Source organism: Prionailurus bengalensis, chromosome A2 (assembly GCF_016509475.1).
Source record: "Prionailurus bengalensis isolate Pbe53 chromosome A2, Fcat_Pben_1.1_paternal_pri, whole genome shotgun sequence".
Classification (NCBI taxonomy): domain Eukaryota; kingdom Metazoa; phylum Chordata; class Mammalia; order Carnivora; family Felidae; genus Prionailurus; species Prionailurus bengalensis.
Window position 1 is genome coordinate 30,667,002 of NC_057348.1, and position 21,567 is coordinate 30,688,568.

The window sequence follows — 21,567 nt, forward strand, 5'->3', positions numbered from 1 at the left end:
GCTTTTGTAGGGAGAAGATCTATGAATCATTTGACTTCTCCACTTTACACAGTACGATTCTTCAAGAATGAAGGATTTAATTTCCTTTGTTCTTCAGTCCAGTTTTAGGGAAGCATAAGGCTATTCCAAGAATGTAATGAAGCAAGAGCCCTCTCTGATTACTTTTTTGGTGTTCTTCATCTTCAGAATTTCTCTGCTAGTACCAGTGCGAAACAGTTCCTGCCCATTGCACCAATGAGATTGGGAGGAAAATGCCAGAAAGCATATATAAAGACTTCAGTTCTTCTCCTGATAAAGAGAGAAACAATTCTGTCTCAAGAAATCCTGGCTTAATAGCCATTTCATTCTCTCAAAAGGTTAGAAGATTTATTTTTTAAAATCCAAATCATATGTTTCATTGACAAAGCAACTCTTAAGAATTCTGAATAGTAGAGCTAACCCAAATGCCCCAAAGCATATCTGAATGGACGAATCACTATTATGGATTTGAAGTATATACATATACTAATGCACATACATAGTTAACTAGGACTAGGTCTTAACTTTTAGGAAAGGCATGGGCTCTTGAGTCACGACCAATTAACAAAGCCAAATAAGTAAACGAATAAAGACAGAATTTCTGTGGCTAACAATGACTCAACATTAGCCATAATTTCATGGCAAGATATAAGATGAATCACATAGAAATGGGGAGCTTGAACTTACAACACATTTGATCTAGTCATTAAGTCCTCTTGAATGAACAGGAGTTCATATAAAATAAACATGATTTTAGGATTGCCCCGTCCCTCATCATACACACATGCACGCATGCACACACACACACACACACACAGATATACATGTACACAAGTGTATATATGCACCCAATATTCATTTTGGACGTTTATAAACCAGACATAATCCCTACTAGTATATTAAAAAATTGGCCATGCCTATCTAAACATTAGAACTGTTTACAGTGCCCGCTTTTACATTCCCTCAGTTACTTCCAGAAGTAGCTAGTTCACATGAGGTAGCCACTCATCACCGTTACTACACAGTTTAGAAACATATGGTGCAGCTTTACCATGTGAACCACTGGGTATTCACTTTCCCATTATGACAAAAGAGGGAAAATAAAAAGCACAGAACAGTTTTTCACATTGTCATTTATGAGCTGCTAAAACATTGTGATAGTCTGAAGACTAGATTTTTGTTTTTGTCATTAATTACCTACTAGCCTGTTATATTTAGTTTCACTATAGTACAAGAAAAGTAGACCTATAAATGATAAAATACGATTACACATGGTCTATTTAAAGTCCCTTCTTTTAACTAGGGAGATTATTGGAATGACCAGGCACTCTTCCCCAGGAAAAGCAAAATCAAAGTAATTAACTAACAAAATGATCCAGGAACGGTACCTTCTCTCCCTCTGCTCTTTTCCAACTGTTTTTCTGAACTAAAATACCTTTTTTGGTTTTTTTCTTGTTTTTTGGTTTTTTTGTTTTGTTTTGTTGTTTGTTTGCTTGTTTTTGTTGGTCTTCAGCTCAAACCACATAGAAAGCCTGACAATAGTCTGGTGTTCCGATTTACCAGCCAATAACGGCCCTTCTCTCTCCTTCATATTCTTTATGAGGTTAATACCTAAATGTCCATTTTGTCTATGTTGATGATTTGATAGGTACCCAAAGGGAGAGGAGCAGATCTCTCTAAACTCAAATAGAAATAACTCTGGGTAAAAGAAAAAGTACACCTGACATGTTGTCAGGATGCTAAGATTCTATTTTTCACTCTAGAATATTTCTGGCCCGTGTTACATATTAAAAAGACAGGATTTGAAATCAGAATACCCCATGCCTCAGTTCCCACTCTTCCTCCTATCCACATAGTGCTTCAGGCAAATTATAAAACATTCTGAGTCTCAGTGTTCTCTTCTAGAAACAAAGATGGTAATTCCTACACTGTTAGAGTTAGGAGAATTTTAAATGATCAAAGAACAAAAAAAAAAAAACAAATTAAATAAAAACTAAGAGAATTTCAATAAATTACCTATTTGTGTTAATTATGCATCAATATTGGTTCTTTAACTGGAACAGATGTAACATACTATTGTAAGATATTAATAGGGGAAAACTGGGGCTGGGGCATATGGGAACTATTTCCTCAATTTTTCAGTAAATCTCAAACTCTTCTAAAAAAGCCTATTTTTAAAAAATGATCTAAGTGAAGTGCCTTGCACATAGTAGGCACTTGAAAAATTGCAGCCAATGTATGACATAGAGTATTTGGTTTCAGAAAGTGTATATTACACTCCGCATGATATTTTTCTTCACCTATATTGGGATATAACAGACACATAAGATTGTATAAGTTTAAGGTGCACAGCGTGATGATTTGACAATACAATCTCTTCTTCTCCCCAATCTGGCAACTTTTTCATAGGCAGTTTTCTCTGGCTCCCTCCATGTCACTCTATTCCCTTTTTTGCATCATTTTTCCTCTAGCTCTTTCTAACTCATCCGTTTCTATGTATAGTTTACAACCGGTTTCCATTTCTCTGAGACTCATTTAAGTTTATCAATCTTGTTTGTTAACAGGCCTTAAATTTTATCACAGCGCTTATGCAAACATTTCAGTTACTTTCATTTAAAAGAATACATCAAAGTTCCAAGCTTTCTGCTTGGAGAAAAACAGCAAAACATCCTTTCTAAGACACTAAAAACGTGAAGACACAGAAATGGAAACACTTGTTTTCTTTTGTAATAAGGAGATAAATATTCAGCTTCCCAGTAGAGCCAAACAGCCCTGAGGCAGCTTTGCAGGAATATGCATTTAGCACTAGTTTGCTGCAATAACTAAAAATAGTTGGACCAAAAGCCAGTGTTATCTATCCATCCTGTAGTCACTTCGATGGTAAGGTCATGTGTAAAAACAGAACCCACCTGCCCCTCAAAACCACAGCTTTGAACGATTCACGTAAAACATGCAATCAGACCAGAAAAACTTAACCTCACGATGACCTTTTCAGGTGGCTGGAGTTTCTGTTTAGAAGAAATGGGCCACTGTGAGAATGGATTTCTTTCCCCATTCCAGTACCAAATGCAAGCCTCTATTCAAAGGACAGAGCTCTAGAGCCTTTTGACTGATAAAGCAAAGTTTGTTTTATATTTTTCTCTTTAAATCACAACAGTTTTCATTACCAAAAGAATAGGACATCTTTGGTTGGTGCTGTCATGAATGGGATAGATTTTAAAGATGGCATTTCCCCTGCTACCCCACAATTACCATAAAAATCACAAGCTAAAGCTTGAAATATCAGGCCCTGTATGTGGATCCAACACCCAACCTTGAGAGGAAATCCAAACACTTTTATTGTTCGGAGGATATTCTTGTCTATGATAGTCCAAACTAGAGGCTGAAGAAGCAAGGGGCCCCTGATGAGGGGCAGAGTGGAGGGAAGCCCACCTGCTATTCCCCAACCAGGAAATGAGTCGGATTTTTAATAAAACTGATAACCCAACCCACCATTCTGGTGGCAGAAATAAATCATCAGCGCTAGCTGGGGTGTGTACATATAGAAGCAAAACAAACAGAAATCTGTGCTCACTCAAGATAAGGGTGGATAAATGTAGGAAAACCTAACACTCTACTACCGCAACATGTAATTCAGTCTTAAATGGCAGCAACCAAGAAATTCACTATTTTAAGACCCCGTCCCTGTGGGGGCTTCACCGGCTATTATCTCAAAATGAAATTGGCAAATTCACTTAAAAGAGACAACGGAATGCCGACTTTCTTCACTAACTCACTCCAACTGGGGACCTGACCTCTTCTCTTCTGGTCCCGCCACTGCTTCTTATCCTGCAGTAACCTCCCCTTCCCACCCCCCCCCCCCCCCCACCCCCCCCCCCCCCCCCCCCCCCCCCCCCCCCCCCCCCCCCCCCCCCCCCCCCCCCCCCCCCCCCCCCCCCCCGCCGCCTCCTTTCTCTGGCTGGAGAACAGCTGATGGAAATAGGCACTTTTTCACATCAAAGGCAGTCCGGAGCCGCCTCAGCCGTGCCCCAGCCTCAGACACAAAAAGCTTTTGATGCTTGTAATTGCGAAGCTTTTTGCAGCTGCACTTTATCAAGCCAAAAGCGGCTGGGCTTGGAGGGCCTTGAAGAGCCAGAAGGTGGCGGCGAAGTCACCTTGGGAAGAGGAGAAGAGGGTCAAAGGGAGGAAGGTGGAGGAGCTGACCCTGGCAGAGGGACCGGAGGGCTTGCCCCGACTCTGGGGTCACGGAGGAAGGGGGAGGAGGGCGGGGTGGAACAGGAGCCACAGGGAAGCGGTGCCGGGGGTCCCTTTGGCGACCCTCGTCGGGATCAGCTGACCCCAGTGAGGGGAGGAGGGTGCCCTTCGCGGAGCGACTGGAAGCTTCGCCTTCCGGGCTGGCTTTCTCCCGCCTGCCCCTGCGGCTCTCTCGGCCCGGCGAGCCGAGCGCTGCTGCCAGGCGCTCTTCTCGCTCCACACCGGCGCCCCCACCTGCCGGGTGCCCCCGCCCGCCGAGCGCACGCCCAGGAAGGCGGGCCCGGAGCTGAGCGCAGCCGCCCGCCGCTGGAGAGTGCCGGGAGCCCGGCAAACGAGCAAGGCCTCTCAGCGCGCCGCGGGCTGCAAGTCACTCCCCGAGCCTCCTGGGCCATAGAGCGGGACCTGCCCGCCTAGCTCCCCCGCTCGCCCGGGTGGGGACACGCGGCGCTGAGGTCCGGGCCCCTCGCCGGTCCCGGGCAGCTCCAGGCGCGCTCGGCGCTGGGCCCGGCCCGGCCGCGGAGAGGGGGCCTCGTAGCCCCTTCCCCAGGGCGCGGTCTCCTGCTTCTGCCCCTCCTCGCCAGCTGCGCCGCCAGCTCCCATTGTTCGCCCCGCCCGTCTGGCGACGTCCCGGCGCCGCTCCCGGGGCCTCCCAGGCGCACCTACCTTCTGCTGCCGGCGAGCCATGTCGGTGGGCTGCTTGGCGTTGAAGGGGTAGGCGATGCAGCGCATCACGAACACATAGAGCTGCAGCCTCTTCTTCCTCTCCTCCTCCTCCTTCTGCAGCCGCTCCAACTCCTCCTTCTCCTTCTCGCTCACCACCGACGGGCTGGGGCTGGAGGGCCGGCCGCCACCGGCGCGGGTGCTGGGCTGCAGCCCCCCGGCCCCGCCGCCGCTGCTCGCGCCGCTGCCCCCACCGCCGCCGGCGCCCACCCCGGCTCCGGCGCCGGCACCGCCGCCGCCCCCAAGCCCGGCGCCGCTGCCGCCGCCCGAGCCCTCGCTGGTGCGGCTGGGAGACAGGCGCGCGCCGGACGCGGCCGAGCCGAGCACCTCCTTGCCGCTCTCCTCCTCCACGATCTCATCCGATTCCTCTTCGCTGGACGAAGGGTCCAGCATGGTGGCGCCCGGGGAGAGGGGTGGTCCTTGGAGCCCCGGGCTAGAGGTGCAAAAGATGGGAGGCGCTGGAGGCAGCTGGGGGTCGGCTCCCCGGGATGGGCGCTTCTCCCCAAATCAGGGAGCGGGCGCTGCTGCTCAGCCGCCGCCGCCGCCGCGACTGCTTCCTCTGCCCGGCGATCCCGAGCTGGGCTCAGACCCAGGAGCGCGAGGGGAGGAGGGGAAGGGAGAGGTGCGTCCGTGGACCCGAGGTGGGCAAGGGGGAGAATCAATTGCGAGCCCCGAGCTCGCAGCCGGATACCATCTGCAGCCGCTGAAGGAGGCGCCTCCAGAAAAGATGCCGAGTGTTGCAAGCTGTCGATGCAGCCAAGAGCCTAAGAGGCATCTTGCCGATTGGGGAGGGAGCGGCGCTTACGTGTTTATTGGCTTAACTCTCCCGTGTCCGCTGCGTAAAGGGTGGCTGCAGAAGGCTAGAGCCTGGAGAGCGTGGAGCGGCCCGCTAGTCTCAGAGCTTCAGTACCGACCCTAACACTTTCCCACACTCCTCACTCTCTCCCCTTGGTGGATAATTTCTTTCTTGATAACCAGTTGTCATTGCCTCGACCTGTCTCACCCTCCCACGGACAAAAAGTTCTTGGGGGAGGAAGAAATAGACAAGCCAGTGAAGACTTCTTTTTAGCGAAGAGTGGGCGGTCTATTTGGAGACGCTTATTCCAGAGGTCTGGCTAAGAGGAAGTCAGTCGGTGAGATGCCTTATGAGAAAGAGTCTACCTTCTTTCCCCCAGGCTTCTTCACACCTGGGGCGTGGGGGCAGTGGGGCTTAGCAGCATGTTGGTCCCACCTGTGTAAACTTTGATTCCACCAATTTACATACACCCGTTCATTAAAAGTGAATCAAATTTTGAGTTGATTGGTGTAGAGACCATGCAGCTCAACTGTTTAAGTAGAAGCCCCGCCCTTGCCCACCACGCGAAAGCTATGATGAATATTCTTCAATTCCAAGAACTGGGAACACTTTCTGCTGAGGTAAGCATACCAGAGAAATGGAAGGGTTTCTGGTTGCTCAGCCCTTTCTCTTTTCTGGCTGCGGGAGGATTTGGGTGGAGGAGTGGGGACCCAGCGATCAGACAAAGACACCCCAAGAACTCAGCGGCGTCAACATCCGATATGTTGACTCTATCCTACTGTCTTCATCACTGCTTCTCGGTTATCTATTAATTCAAAGCAGCAGATGGTGCCTTCCTGCTCCTTTCACTTAGGCCAATAAACCCGGCGGACAAGGGAGCTGGCCAGCGTGCTGAATCTAATCAGCGACCCGCAGATGGATTGAAAACAAACCAGCGCCAGCCACCCTCGGATCTTAGGCGATCCAGAGACCTTTCTCCACCTCCTCCCGCCCCCATCTCCTATATTTATGCATTTTCTAATGCTCTGATTATTCCTAGATACTCGTGGGAGTTTATTGTAAAAGTGCAGCGTGAATTTAAAGTTTACATCACATTCTGTCTTGATGTATTTTCAAATTTACCATGAGTTTTACAGTAGGCTTTGACATTCAAGTGAAGCTTTCTAGCTAATTTGATAGCTAAGAAGGGACGCAAAACACCATTTAGCTCCACATTAACTCCAACAATTCTGTTTGAGGTTCTGAAATAAGTAATATACTTATAGCTTATATTTGACCTCACGACCATTCTCATCGTGAGGACGTAACTGCTATAGCCATCACACATTCTGTATCAATTTAAAATAAATAATCCAGCAATGTGGAAGTTACTACAATTTTGCAGTCCTCACTTTTTAATCATTCTAAAGAAGTGAAAGATACTCAAATCATGGGGGACTGCTTTCCCTGGAAAAGAAAATATAGTAGGCCGATCAATCAACAACCTGTATTCAGCACGTTTTCATGGAGTGAACATTGTTCTAGTTGCTTGGGGTAGATGGAATTTTTAAAAGACATTCTCCTAAACAGTCTATAATCTCCTTTGGGAGCTACAACATAAACATGTGAAAAAGATTGACAGCACTTATTTCAAGGCAACATATCAACAAATCCAAGTTAGTAAACTGCTAAAAGCTTGCATGAATGAGACAGCCAGGAATGGAAAAAAATCCAGTGTTTCTCAAAGAAAAGAGTTAAATTTCAAAGGAAGGAACCATATGAATGAATGGCAAAGAGAGAAGACATTACAAGTGGAACAATTGCAAACCCATACTGATAAGACAAGGGACCAAGTAAGATACAGAGTGCTATGGAGACGGGGTATGGGTAGGTAAGGGGGGGTGTGAGGAAAATAAGAAGAGCTGAAATAATAATGCATTTAGCCAAGGGGAGGGATTATGTTTAGGACACAAAAGTGAACTAAGTTACCCAGGGAGAATATGGTGATTTGAGGAGGGAGTGCTCTTCAAGGCCAAACAAAGGCCATTGACCGGTTAAATTTCTTCTTTAAGCAAGCTGAGGTATTTAAGTATTACCACATTAGACACTGGGAGAAGAGTGACCATGAGTCTGTCTTCAGAACCTTTTGGAATTTCTCAATTGCTATAATAAAGTTTTGTTTACCGTAGTATTTTTACAAATTCTTTTGCCATTTTGGGGTATTTTCCCCAATTATACTCATTAAAACAAAAATTCAGTGTCTATGTTTTGTTAATCATATAAACCTATGATTTGGATATTAAAGGTGACATTGTTTAGATAAAAATCTAATGATCTTCTCAATCTCATGGGTTTTCAATCAGAGAGGCTTACAGAAATTTTATAAGAAATACTTAAAAAAAATTAAAACAAAAGGGGGAAACTGGGTGGCTCAGTTGGTTAAGCATCCAACTGTGGCTCAGGTCATGATCTCACGGTTCGTGGGTTCAAGCCCCATGTCAGAGTTTGTGCTGACAGCTCAGAGCCTAGAGCCTGCTTCCAATTCTGTATCTCCCTCTCTCTCTACCCCTTCCCCTTCCTCTTTCAAGACAAGAGTCTTTTAAAATGTACATCCTTTCAAAGATATCTTTTACCTTAGCTAAAAGTTAACTCAAAGTCCTTGGGGATATTATAGTTCTTTGCTACTGCTAATGATAAGATATGCCAACCAGAGCTCCTTAGACACTTAAACCAAGAGTCGTGGCTTTCCTAGATACAAATTTTGATGAACAAGAACAAAAATAACCCCAGAACACATCCAAAGCCTCTTAATATCTGTCTACCTTTTGTTCATATCCATGTTTTGATTTTTCAAAATATAATTCTACCATAGATTCTGATACAGACAAGTATATCCTCAAATAAGTTATTTTATTTATTTTTCTCTTAAATGTTTATTTATTTTGAGAGAGAGATAGCATGTGAACAGGGGAGGGGAAGAGAGAGAGGGAGAGAATCCCAAGCAGGCTCCACAGTGTCAGCACAGATCTCATGACTCATGACTGTGAGATCATGACTTGAGCCAAAATCAAGAGTCAAACACTAAACTGGACCACCCAGGTGCCCACAAATAAGTTATTATAGATGCTTACATGTTTGCCCCCCACATCCAGTTCTGCTTTGTAGGAAATTTGAATAACCTCAAGGTGATGGAATAAATTTTAGTCAGGCATCTGGAAACCATATCATGAAAGCAGAAGTTATAATATTGATTTTTGAAGTCTCCCCTACTGAAAGCAAAAGTCTAGAGGATGGAAATGACTGAAACACTAACCCGAGTTTTTCTTATTTCAACCTAGAGTTTCTCCATTGTTTTCCAAAGGGTTTTCTGTGATCATGTAAGAGGCTACAAGTATGAGGAGATATCAGAGTTACTGGCAACTGATAGACGCTTTGGTGTCAGTTGTATTCACTTTCCTTGGAATGACAAGAAAATTAAATTAATGTTATATTAAAAGTATTTGTCAACAAATTAAAAATAGAATTACCATATGATCCATTAATTCCACTACTGGTATTTACCCAAAGAATATGAAAACATTAATTTGAAAAGTTCTATGCACTCCTATGTTTAGTTGCAACATTATCTACAACAGCCAAATTATGGAAACATCTCAAGTATCCATCAAGCGATGAATGGATAAAAAATATGTGGTATACATATACAATAGAATATCACTTAGCCATTAAAAAAAATGCCATCTTGCCATTTGCAATGACATGGATGGAGCTAGAGAGTATAATGCTAAGTGAAATAAGTCAGAGAAAGACAAATACTATAGGATTTTATTCATATGTGGAATTTAAGAAACAAACAAGGGGAAAAAAAAGAGGCAAAAAAAAAAAAGACTCTTAACTACCGAGAACCAGTGATGGTTACCAGAGGGGAGGTGGGTAGGGAAATGGGTGGAATAGATCATGGGGATTAAGAATACACTCATCATGGGGTGCCTGGATGGCTCAGTCAGTTAAGCGTCTGACTTTAGCTCAGGTCATGATCTCATGGTTCGTGAGTTCAAGTCCCACATCAGGCTGTGTGCTGACAGCTCAGAGCCCGGAGCCTGCTTTGGATTCTCTGTCTCCCTCCCTGTCTGTTCCTCCCCTGTTCCTGCTCTCTTTCTCTCTCTCTCTCAAAAATAAATAAATACAAAAAAAAAAAAAAGAATACACTAATCATGACAAGCACCGAGTAATGTGTAGCATTGTTGACTCACTATATTGCACACCTGAAACTAATACAACAGTGTATGTTAATTATACTGGAATTAAAATTTTCAACAGATTTTAGGCTTGAACATTTTTTTTCAACTGGTGAGAGAAGGACTTGTAATAAATGAGATGACCAGAACTTGGGCACGGATAATCAAAAGGAAGAACAACATTAAACACACCAAAAAATCCAGGAATAGATCTTTAAATAATATTAATTTAATCCTTAAATTAAAAAATAATCCTTAAATAATATTTGCCTATTTATTTAATTGATCTCTGTCTTGTTTTGGATAGTATTTTCAGGGACTTAGACAAATGGTTATTTTCTGTGAGAAATTTACCCTTCATCATTACTCTTTATCATTTGATCAATCTTACTAAAGTTACATGAAGGGAGTTATGATGGAGTGAAAGGATAATCATAGAATTAAAAATAATAAAATCAAGCCACACAAAAACATTGTCTTTCACTCCAGGCAATAAGACATGTTTTAGAATGATAAAATGATACTACTTACAGGAATTGCTTTTGGAAAACCACCTTATTAGTTAAGATAATGAAAAATGGAAAAACATATTTTACAATAAATATTTGACTTGAATTCTGAAAGCCAACTATTCACAAGGGTAATCACATTTCTTACATATACAGTATCTTTTAATTGAAGTGGGGGGCTATGGTGTAGAGCGAAATGCAATATATTCTAGTGTTGACAGGGCACTGTGTGGAGAATTGAGTCTTTTGCATTGACATGGATATGGCGATATGCCAGCATATCAAAGAGAAAAAAAGGACCCTCATATCTGTTGCCATATAAGATATTAAGTAGACAATTTACTGGATTTGCCAAATTCTCCAATTTGGCTTACTTTGGTAAATGCTGCTATCCTTATGTCTTCACCTTCTCAACAAGATTTTCTGAGTTGATGATGTGAGTTATATTTAATTGTTTCTAATTAGCTTTAGACTGGGAAGCTTTCTGGGGATCGTATGTAGGAATGACTGAAATCAGGGTGTTTTTATATTAACACATTTGATTTCAGTTTTAAATAATTGAAAATAGCAAATTCCTTCAGTTTGGGCTACCCTGAAACATACAGCTCTTTTAAATAAATACCTAATCTTTTAGAGGAAGAAAGGAATAGGAAAAAGATTGAGAGAGGCTTGGTGAATGAAGAGAAAGTAAATTAAAATGTAAGCATGGGTTCTAATGAAGGGGGTCCTGATACTATCATCTAGGTCAGGCGTCTATGAAGATGCACATATTGGGGGAAAATGCTCTAAATTAGATCCACTCACCTTCATGCCAAACCAAGCTAGTAAAGGGAAATTTCATAGATTAAGGCCTGGGTTTTGCTCATAAGAGTGTCCTTCTTCCTCTTTCTCTTCTTCACAGAGTGACACCGATTCCGCTTCCATAGTAGAGTCCATTATTCCAGCCCCTTGTCGGTAAAAGTGCCATTATTCTTCTCTTGTTTCTTTCATCAGAAGGGACTTCCTGCCCGGTGTGTTTCCAAAAGAATATTTAGGGAGATAATGACATGCTGTTATTTTTCACTTACAAGTTGTACCTAATGACTTATCATGAGGAGCAGTGGACTTCTATAAGAACCTAAGGTTCCATTGTGACAGCGTTTGGGATACTCCAACCACCATACTTATGAGTGTACAAATCCTGTTCTTTCACCATCCTTTGTCCTTGTGAGAGATATGCAAGGGAAAAATGTCAATGAATATCACAATGCCACTATGATGATTACTGGGCCCCCTGCACAGAACTCTGATAATGCTCAAGTGAAATGTATATTTTATACTTTAAGCAGAACCTCTGCCTTCATAGTGCAGAATTCATATTTTGATGTTTTATTACTTTCTGGCCAGTTTCAAGACACAGGAAACTGAAATAACAATTCATACCATTAGGCATGCCTGAAAAAAAAGAGAGATAGGCATGCCCCAAGATTGCAGGCCTTGAATCCACTCACTCCAGTCACATGGAAAAAGAAAACAGAAGAGATATATATGGGTGCCATAGCTCTTTAATGCACAGTGACCTGCCCACTCATAAATATGCCTCAACTGGCGTGTATCATCTAATAAATCTGATTAATATGCCCTCTTCTTGAGGAGATAGGAAGTAGGAAAACACCCTGGCAGAGAGCCAGAAACTTGCCTTTCTCCCTGCAAGATCACAATCCATGCTACCACCTTTCACCAAGGGGCTCAGGCTCTCCGCTCTCTCCCTGATTATCCTGCAACCAAGAATCTGGATGAACCTCTGTACTTGTTTTTTAATAGTGGGTCTCTACCAGGTATATTTATTTGGAATTCTGGCACTTGACTTGGGAATGTCTTTGAAGAAGATGATGAATTAATGCATGAATGTGCTTACAACAAAGTCTAGCTCATAGTAAGCTTCCAATCAATGCCAGTGGAGATGGTGATGCTCTTGATAACCATTACAAAATTTTATTCCGAATAACAAGGCCAGGCCCTTGTTTTTTGTTTGTTTATTTGTTTGTTTGTGTTTGTTTTGGGAAGGTGGGGAGGGGACATGGTTCACTGAAGCCAGTGAAAAACCTCTTGCCCCTCAAAAGAAAGGCAAGTTAGCTCTGGAAAGCTGTGGTAGGCTATGAGAATCAACACAAGAGGGACAACACAAGTCTTGGAGGGAGTGGATGTTATGATCTTCCAATGTAGATTTAATACCCACCCCCAACCCCTGCTCCACCCATTCTGATATTTTGTTCTACTACATTTTTAGAAGGTGTCTCAGCATAAGAGAAGAGTTAAGTGAGAGATGGGGCAAAGTGGAAAACTTGAAGAGTTGGCTAGGATTTTAAGGAGAGCCCTTGGAATGTGTTTGAGCAGGCACATCAACTACCATAGAGATACTTTTCTCCCCTTCTTTGCAGGGCAATATTACTTCATGCCATAAAACCACCCCTGTACAGATTTCCCCCAAATTAGTGAAAATCTTTTTTTTTAACTTTTTTTTTTTTTTAGTGTTTATTTATTTTTGAGACACAGAGAGACAGAGCATGAACGGGGGAGGGGCAGAGAGGGAGACACAGAATCGGAAGCAGGCTCCAGGCTCTGAGCCATCAGCCCAGAGTCCGACGCGGGGCTCGAACTCACAGACCGCGAGATCGTGACCTGAGCTGAAGTCAGACTCTTAACCGACTGAGCCACCCAGGCGCCCCCCAAATTAGTGAAAATCAATCTGCGTTTCATCAACTCATCACAGGAAATGTAATAAATGTTTAAAGAATATTCTGCACTCAAAGTCAACTCACAGTGGAGACACTGCAAATAGACCGAAATCATAAGGCCTTCTCTTTCTTTGCATTATTATTTATACGGCACAACAAAATGAGACTCCTATGAGTCACCAGTACTTTTTCTGTACTGTCTGCCAGTAAGACGTTAAAACAGCGCATTTACCCTGCAGTGGCCATAACCCATTTGATTGCTTCAGAAAATGTGCGGAAAAGGGAAAACAATGCGTGTGTGATGATGCCTTTAGGCAATAGGGTGTGTAATCACATAAAACGGAGTAATCATTTTTTTCCCTCCCATGCATGAGTATAACCTCTAGTGACTTGACAGACAGCGGGAATGACTTCATCATGGAGTAACTTCCCATCATGGGGCTCAATTATTTTTTCAGGGCTATCAAGGGCGACTGAGTCTTCAGTTTCTGGCTGACATCTTACTAGCTGCCGGATGAAAACGGGTGAATGTTCAAACTGTGCCCACATTCATGATACAAAATATATGACTTTAAAATTAATCTGCCAAAGGAGGAACTAGTTAAAAAATAGGAACAATTGTAGCCTGCTAAGGGTTTGGTTTTTTACCTAAGTTTGCCCAAGTTAACTGGCATCTATCTAGGTGATAAAGGCAAACTGCTAACATCTGCATATCAACTTTATATTCCATAAGTACTGATATAGTCCCAGAGTCAAACATTTGGTCTTTTGGGGTGCATAATTACCTTTGTTATTGCCATGGTTTATTGTTTCTCCAAATTCTTAAAGAAATGACTCACCGAGTAAAACACGCCTAGGTACCTCCTGTTTTATTAACTGAGTTGTTTCTCCAAAGAAAGAAGATACGCAAACAGAATCTAAAGATACACAAAAGAATCTAAAACACCAAATTTTGCATTTGAACTTGGGTTCAAATCCTGGTTCTACCAGCTATGTGACCTGGTAAAAAGACAGTTGCTTCTTTGATCCTCAGTTCTTCAACCTTTATCATTTTATTTTTCTTAAAAATTTTTTTAATGTTTATTTATTTTTGAGAAAGAGACAGAAAGCAAGCAAGGGAGGGGCAGAGAGAGAGGGAGACACAGAATCTGAAGCAGGCTCCAACTCTGAGCTGTCAGCACAGAGCCTGGGGTGGGGCTTGAACTCACTAACAGTGAGGTCATGACCTGAGCCAAAGTTGGGTGCTTAACCAACTGAGCCACCCAGGTGCCCCTCAGTTCTTCAACCTTTAAAGTGGCAACGAAAGTACCAATAATGCAAAGGATTTTTGTGAAAGTTAATCAAGTTTATCATCTAAAATGCTTAGCACAATATGTGGCACATGTTCAGGAAATGAAAGCAATTATCATTATATATGAATTTCTGTCCAATGAATGGGCAAACTAAAAGAGATATGTCCAGCATTTGCCTTCCTCAGAGGACAGGTCCTATTGGAAAAGTTTCTACAAAAATTCCACTTTGTTATCAAGAACATTACCTTCCGGGGCGCCTGGGTGGCTCAGTCGGTTAAGTGGCCGACTTTGGCTCAGGTCATGATCTCGCGGTCCGTGAGTTCGAGCCCCGCATCGGGCTCTGTGCTGACAGCTCAGAGCCTGGAGCCCGTTTCAGATTCTGCGTCTCACTCTCTCTGACCCTCCCCCATTCATGCTCTGTCTCTCTCTGTCTCAAAAATAAATAAACATAAAAAAAAATTAAAAAAAAAAACATTACCTTCCAACCTGAATAAAGTGCTTCATTTGAGACAGTGTATACAAATACATGAAGTTATCGTTTTATATTCTGTCAAAATTCATCTCAAGAAGAACTTATTTGCCAAAGGACCATGAAATAAGGATGTTATAACCAGACTTGTAATGAGGTTGACATTCCTGGAAGAAAAAAAGAAAGAAAAGGCCATTCAAACATTGCTTTTTGAGGGCTCAGCAAAATCGCTTTCAGAAAGAGCTTCCCCTAGCTTATATTTGCATAATAAAAAGATTCCCCCACCTTCCTATAGTCTTATTTGCAGATCCCAAATGGAATATTTATTAAAGTCTAGATGCAATTAAACCTTTTGTGAAATTTGTGTTTGATCATGAATAGGGGTGAGTCAGAAAGTCTGTGAACATAAAGTCTGTGGAACATAAAGGGAAGTATACAAGAAAGCATTCTTATCTTATATTTAGCAATAACATTCAAATGACAAAAAAAGGAGAGAAGATTTTCGAGTAAGATGAAGTTTTCCATTGAGTGCATTCACTGCTAATCTTGGTTTCTTTGTTTATTGCTCTCATTAATTCAACTAACATATGCTAGATGTTGGAAGATTTGCTTATAAAATGGTGATGGGAAAGGTAGTCTTTGCCCTAACCTAATCTGTCTGGATTCTGAGAGTGCTTTTGTATGAAAGGAAAATATAGTGAGTCCTCAAATCGTAGTGTGTGTTTCATTAACATAACAAAAACCGTGTTTTAGATTACTACAAAAAGATGCCATAAAATCCAAGCTTTTTTATTTCACTCCAGAAACTTAAAAGGAAGTCTGTTCTCACCTCCATTATTGTTCTGAATTAGGATTTTTTTTTACAGTCTATATTTTACCATGAATATTTCAAAGAGGTGTTTCCTAAAGAGTTTACCTTAATCTGGAAAGGTATTTGGGGGGGTGGGGAGGGCAGGTATCAAGCAGGGTGACTTTTTTTTTTCATAGTATAAAAGAGATCTTAAACTACTCAAATAATTTGCCCATAATTCTAAGGAAACCAGAGCAGAGTTATGCATTTGGATAGTGTGACTAAGAGAGAATAAATTTCCTTTTACTATGATTTTGTAGACTTAAATTTCCCCAAGCAATTTTTTTGCCACCTGACCTTATTTTCTTTTGCAAAGGCAAAACAAATCAACTTGAGAGAAAAAGGGAAGGAAAACAATAATCTATGTTTTCATGTTCCTGGGTTATTTGATTCCCTGGTAGGTTTGTCTCACTTACTTATCATCATACCAAAATATTCATAATTTAAAAAGTTGGCAGGAAATGAGACTGCCACCCTTCTGTCCCTGTTGGAGCATATCAGGGAATCAGGATTTTCTCTTACCCCAGAGATTCCTTTCAGCATGAGCCAATTTTCAAGCCTGGGGATGCTAAGTGACAAGAATTATATGTGAAATCTTAAATAAGCCAAGAGTTCTGGTGGATGCACCCTGAAAGTATGTTCCAGAACCTCAAAGGCATTTCAATTCCGTTCATTAAAATGTGGATGTGTTTTTAACCACTGGGACCAGCATTACTTGTCATTTAAGTTAGATGTTGTGAGCTGAGGCTCCGGTAATCCTTATCATTCATGGCAGGTATATGGGGACTTCTAATAACTTGTTAAGTAACTCTTGACGTTAGAGTTCAATGATTTTTTTCATCGATTTATTAAAGATGCATTGGGCCCCTATTATATACCAGCTTCTGTGGTAGATCTTGAGCCAAGTGTTTTGCTCCCAAAGGACTCACAGTCTATTTGGGAATAAAGGCAATAAAGGAAAAAATGATAATGTCCTCTGGAAGGTTCAAGGATAGAGCTATAGACCTTGAGTGGACTATAAGAACTAGACCTTAAGTGGTCTATGACGAACTAGAAAAGCAGAGCTGACAACAGACAACAGGCTCTAGTCCCGTATGTCGGAAAGATAGAAAATGTACCAAAGATGGTGATCTGGGGAGACTCTCTACTTTGAAATATGTCTCTATGATAGTTCCAGAAAGAGTTTAAGGCAATATCTTTCTAAAAGAAGGGGAACACGGGGATTTCTGGGCAGGGAGAAATATGTGAGCAGAGGCTCAAGGGCAAAGACCAGAATTGGATATGGAAGGATCTGCTCAGATACTGGAATCAGGCCTGGGCTCAAAACCCTCCTCTGTCACTCTCTAGCTAATACTGAGCCTCTAGCGAATACTGAGCCATGCAGAAATTTCCTACAGCAGTTGAATCTACTCACCACCTGCTTTGTTTTTCTATTTTTAATCTAGACTTTCATTGTTAGCTCTAGAGAATTCTAAGATTAAGCAACCTTAAAATTTGACCCCTTTTGGGAATAATAGTAACGATCATAATGATAAATGTGGATGATAATAATGATGACGAACATTATTATTATGGGGTGCTTGCTTAATCTGTGCAGACACTATGGGCTTTATGTGTTGTCTCTCACTTTTTTGCTAACAAGTGTCTTGTGGTCTTGATTTGAATTTGCGCTGTTAGACATCTCAGTACACTGTAGGGCAGATGAGCTTCAAGGATTGCTCCTTGCTTGCAGTTTGGATTCCACTCATCATAAAGGCTACCATTAGCACAGTAACCTGGATTCAGATCCTGGCCACAATACATGATAAATGCACGTGTCTTCAGCAAGTTACTCAATGTTTCAGGTCCCAAGTTTCCTTTGTTACGGTATTTACTTCATAGCATCATTCTAAGGATTAAAAAGTAAGGGTCAGGAAATGGATGTACTGGATCTCATCATAATCATCACATACTTTTTTTCCTCCATACTCCTGGTAGATTCAGCAACTACCAACAAGAGCACAGCTCAGGACGCTCCTTTTGCTTTTTTTTTTTTTTTTTCCTTTTCAATTTCTTCACTTTAGGGGAGGGCTTCTTAGTAAAGGTATTTGATATTGTGGGGTCAGGCATTTTACCACTTTTATACTGACTGCTTCCATGAGACACCGTTCAAATTATTTTAAGCTTCATTTGAGAGAGAGAGAGCATGAGTGGGGGAGGAGGGCAAAGAGAGAGAGAGAGAGAGGGAGAGAGAGAATCTGAAGCAGGCTCAGCACAGAGCCTGATGCAGGGCTTGATCCCACAATCCTGAGATCATGACCTGAGCTGAAATCAAGAGTCGGCTGCTTAACTGACTGAGCCACCCCGGTGCCCCGAGACACCATCAAAATACCATTATGGACAACTCTTGCCTTATCCTGTCTGTTTCTTAGAAAGACCCTTCAGTTCAGTTCACATCTGTTAATCATTTTGTACTCCATATCCCTTTAATTATTTCTAGTACCTATTTCCCAAACTTTCCAAATTCCAGTTAAGAAATCTTGAAACAGATTTTCAGTTTTCCTTTGTCCCTCCCATGGGCCTTATTTAGCCTCAGAGCTCAAAAGGTATGGCTGTAAAATCACTACTGTCCCCAAAAATGCAGAGTATGGTCTGTAATAAGATATTTCTCATAGCACCCTGCCATCGCTGGTGGCACAAGAGGCAGCCAAACCTTTAAAGTCCACAAATAGTATTAACCACAAATTTCATGAAAGTGACTTTGAGTTGAATTTGGAAAGAAACTTGCAGCTTCTGGAATTGCTTGGGTAAACCTCTCCCCATGAACTAGGGAAAAACAGGACCTAACTGCTCTGATAATGAGGTGGGAAGAAAAATACAGAATTATAGGACTTCTGTCCTTAGTTTCTTACTCCCCCCCCCCCCACCAAATTCAAACACCACACCTTCACGTGGGACTTCCCATGAACATCAGAGGGCGTTAGATGCCTCTGCTCTGCATCTGCTCATGGCAACTCAAAACACCTGTTCTTACCATTGGGTCGTGGGGTTCAAATTTGAGTGCGCATAAAGGATGCCTGGAAATAATCTCAAAGATGGAAATTTCTGGGCCCTGTCCCCCTAGTTTTTGATGTATTAGGTCTGTGGTGGGTTTTTGCAATATGCATTTTTGTCAGATGCCCTAGGAAGAATTGCTGCCAATAGTCTACGTCTTCCCTTTGAGAAACACCGCTTAGGGGATTTTCATTACCATGACATATGGATAGAGGAGATGGGATATAGATCCCAAACTATTGCTTGTACAGGAAACGCTGTATAGAACATGAAAGAAAGACATTTTCTTCTGCGTATGTAGGAAAGAAATTCCTTGGGGGGGAAAAAACAACCACAAGGGGGTCTCAATGTCAGTGTCATGCTAGCAAGTTAAAGGAGATACCCAAGCCCAAGAAAATTACATTGTCCACAGATCACAACCAGTCCTGAAGGGTTTGCCTTCTTCTGAAGATTGGTTTCTTCTCTCTTTCCTGACCACTCAAGCCCCAGGATAATCTAAGCAGCCAGAGGACTTCCCTGCCCTGTTCCAAGTTGTCATTCTTGGCACTCCAGGCCCTACTTCTTACTCTCCAGGTTCCAGGTTTCAGTTTGATGGGAACAGGATGTGAACACCAGATACATCGCTCTTGGGCTCTTGGTGAAGTGAGTCTGGGAGCCTCTGTGGCCTTGCCCCCTTCCCAACCTGAGGGAGGAGGAGGAGCTGGCTCACTAAGGAGAACCAGGAAACCCGGGCTGGAGTCTCCACTCAGGAACGGAACCCCTGTGCACAGTATCCAGGCAAATAACCTCCCAGTATACTAAAGCTTCTGTCTTACTCTGTTTCAACCATGGAAAAATGAGTCAGGGCCCAGATAAAAATTTTCTTCTGGGTGCTGCTCAATGGGAAGTGTATTTTAAGAAGGAAGAGCTATTTTTAAGGATTACTTTTATTAGTCTATCAATTCCAGACTCAGAAATGGGTCAGCTCTCCTCCTGTGCTGCTGACAGTATTTTTGAGAAGTCGTTAAATAAATGCAAAGTCACTAATTTGCCACTTGGAGTCCTGACCCACTCTTATGCTCTGCCGAGGATAAGAGATGATTTTGCTCTTAGCCTATTTTGCTGTCAGCCTATTTTTCATTCACTGAGATTCTCTGACCTCTCCATCCCAGGTTAGGCAGTCAGCAGCCCCGCGGGATTCTCAGATTCAATCTACAGTTATTTTAAGAATTTAAATTACATAAGCAAAGCCCTTTTTAGAATCCCTTCCTAGGGTCAGCCCCACACAGGACATCATTAAAATTGCTGCCATGAGCATGTGAGTAACTTTTGCCATTTGGTCTTTTATGATTAGGGTTCCAGAGGCTGCTACCATGGGAAGGGGGGTGCGGGTCATCTGGCCTCTACTCCTGCAGAGTTGCTGGGAACAACACCCTTAGCACGAAGAAAATGGCAGAGGGAACATCCTGCTTTGGTTATAAAAAACAGAAACTCAACTCAAAGTGGTTTAAGTAAGAAAACGGAAGTCTGGGCTCATCAACATAAAGGTAGCAACAGAACTTCAGGCACAGGTGGGCCAGAGCTCAAGAGAAGTAAGTCTTCCAGGGTCAGACCCTTTGTCTTTCAGTGCTGCTTTGCTTTGGGTTGACTTTACTCCAGGTCAGGCCTTCTCCATGTAATGTCCCCTGGCAATTCCAGATGATGTCCTTTCTGTATACGTCCTTTGCAAAGAAACACATTCTTTCTTTACAAGAGTTTCCCAGAAGTTTTGACTTGAACTTCATTGGATTGATTTGGGCCAAATGTCCCTTATGCTCAATTGCCATGGCAAGGGCGTGCAGTGCTCTGATTAGTTGGTCCAAAATCACATGCCTGCTCTTAGAGTCAGAATCACCTACTGAAGGACGTGAATTGTGAGGGGAGGTATGGTTCTCTAAAGGAAATAAGTGTTCATTCCTCAGAAGAAAATCAGTGGAGGTTGGGAAAAAGAAAAAACAACTACTACACGCAACTTGATTAATACAGAACAAATGATGATTTTGAGTCCCTTGATGAACTTCTGGATTTGGGGACACACCCACCACCCCCAGAGCCCTCACATCCCCAAATCTCATGAAGCCCCTGAAATGAGGGGCCAAGAGAAGAGAAGCAGAAAAGCAAACCCTATCATGGAACCACCCGCCTGTCCTGCCAGAGAATCCAGTATGCAGAAGGCCAAGATTGCAGCAAAAGTTTGGTCCATTTTATCTCTGCATACCACATGATGTCATTCAACAAGAGAAAAACTGCTATCCATTAGTGAGTGCCTACTATATCCAAGTGCTGTGTCAGGTGCTATACACACACACATGCACACATGCACACAGGCATAAGTGTGCATGCACACACACACACACACACACACAGCAAATATTGCTGATATATACATATGATTTAGATTCATACTGCTTCATCTATGTATACTACTTAAACTCATTGGATAGGGGGAAGTGTAATAAATAAAAATCCTAAAGACACAGCAGTGGTAAAAAAAAAAAAACTTCTTGAGGATAGGAAATATATCTTGTTCATTTCTATATCCTTATTATTTTTACTCTATTCTGGGCACTATGTAAAGTACTTTTAAAACCCTCACTCCTTACAACAATGCTATGAAGTAGTTGTAGTTTTTAAACTCCATTTTACAGATAAAGAAACTGAGGCACAGAGAGGT

At 42.4% G+C, this 21,567-nt stretch overlaps 1 protein-coding gene across 28 annotated transcripts in view; it reads right to left on the minus strand.

The window, feature by feature from the left end:
- Positions 1 to 6,093, minus strand: part of CADPS (calcium dependent secretion activator) — a 476,275-nt gene extending 470,182 nt beyond the window's left edge. For 4 of the 28 annotated variants that reach the window (XM_043587850.1, XM_043587849.1, XM_043587829.1 and 1 more), the window contains exon 1: positions 4,936 to 6,004. In XM_043587850.1, the coding sequence (XP_043443785.1) occupies positions 4,936 to 5,385 (450 nt within the window). In that variant the 5' untranslated portion in view covers positions 5,386 to 6,004. Of the gene's footprint in view, positions 1 to 4,935 lie in introns of all 28 variants that reach the window. The other 24 variants (XM_043587836.1, XM_043587848.1, XM_043587825.1 and 21 more) reach the window with 18 other exon arrangements.
- Between the last annotated feature and the right edge of the window lie 15,474 nt (positions 6,094 to 21,567).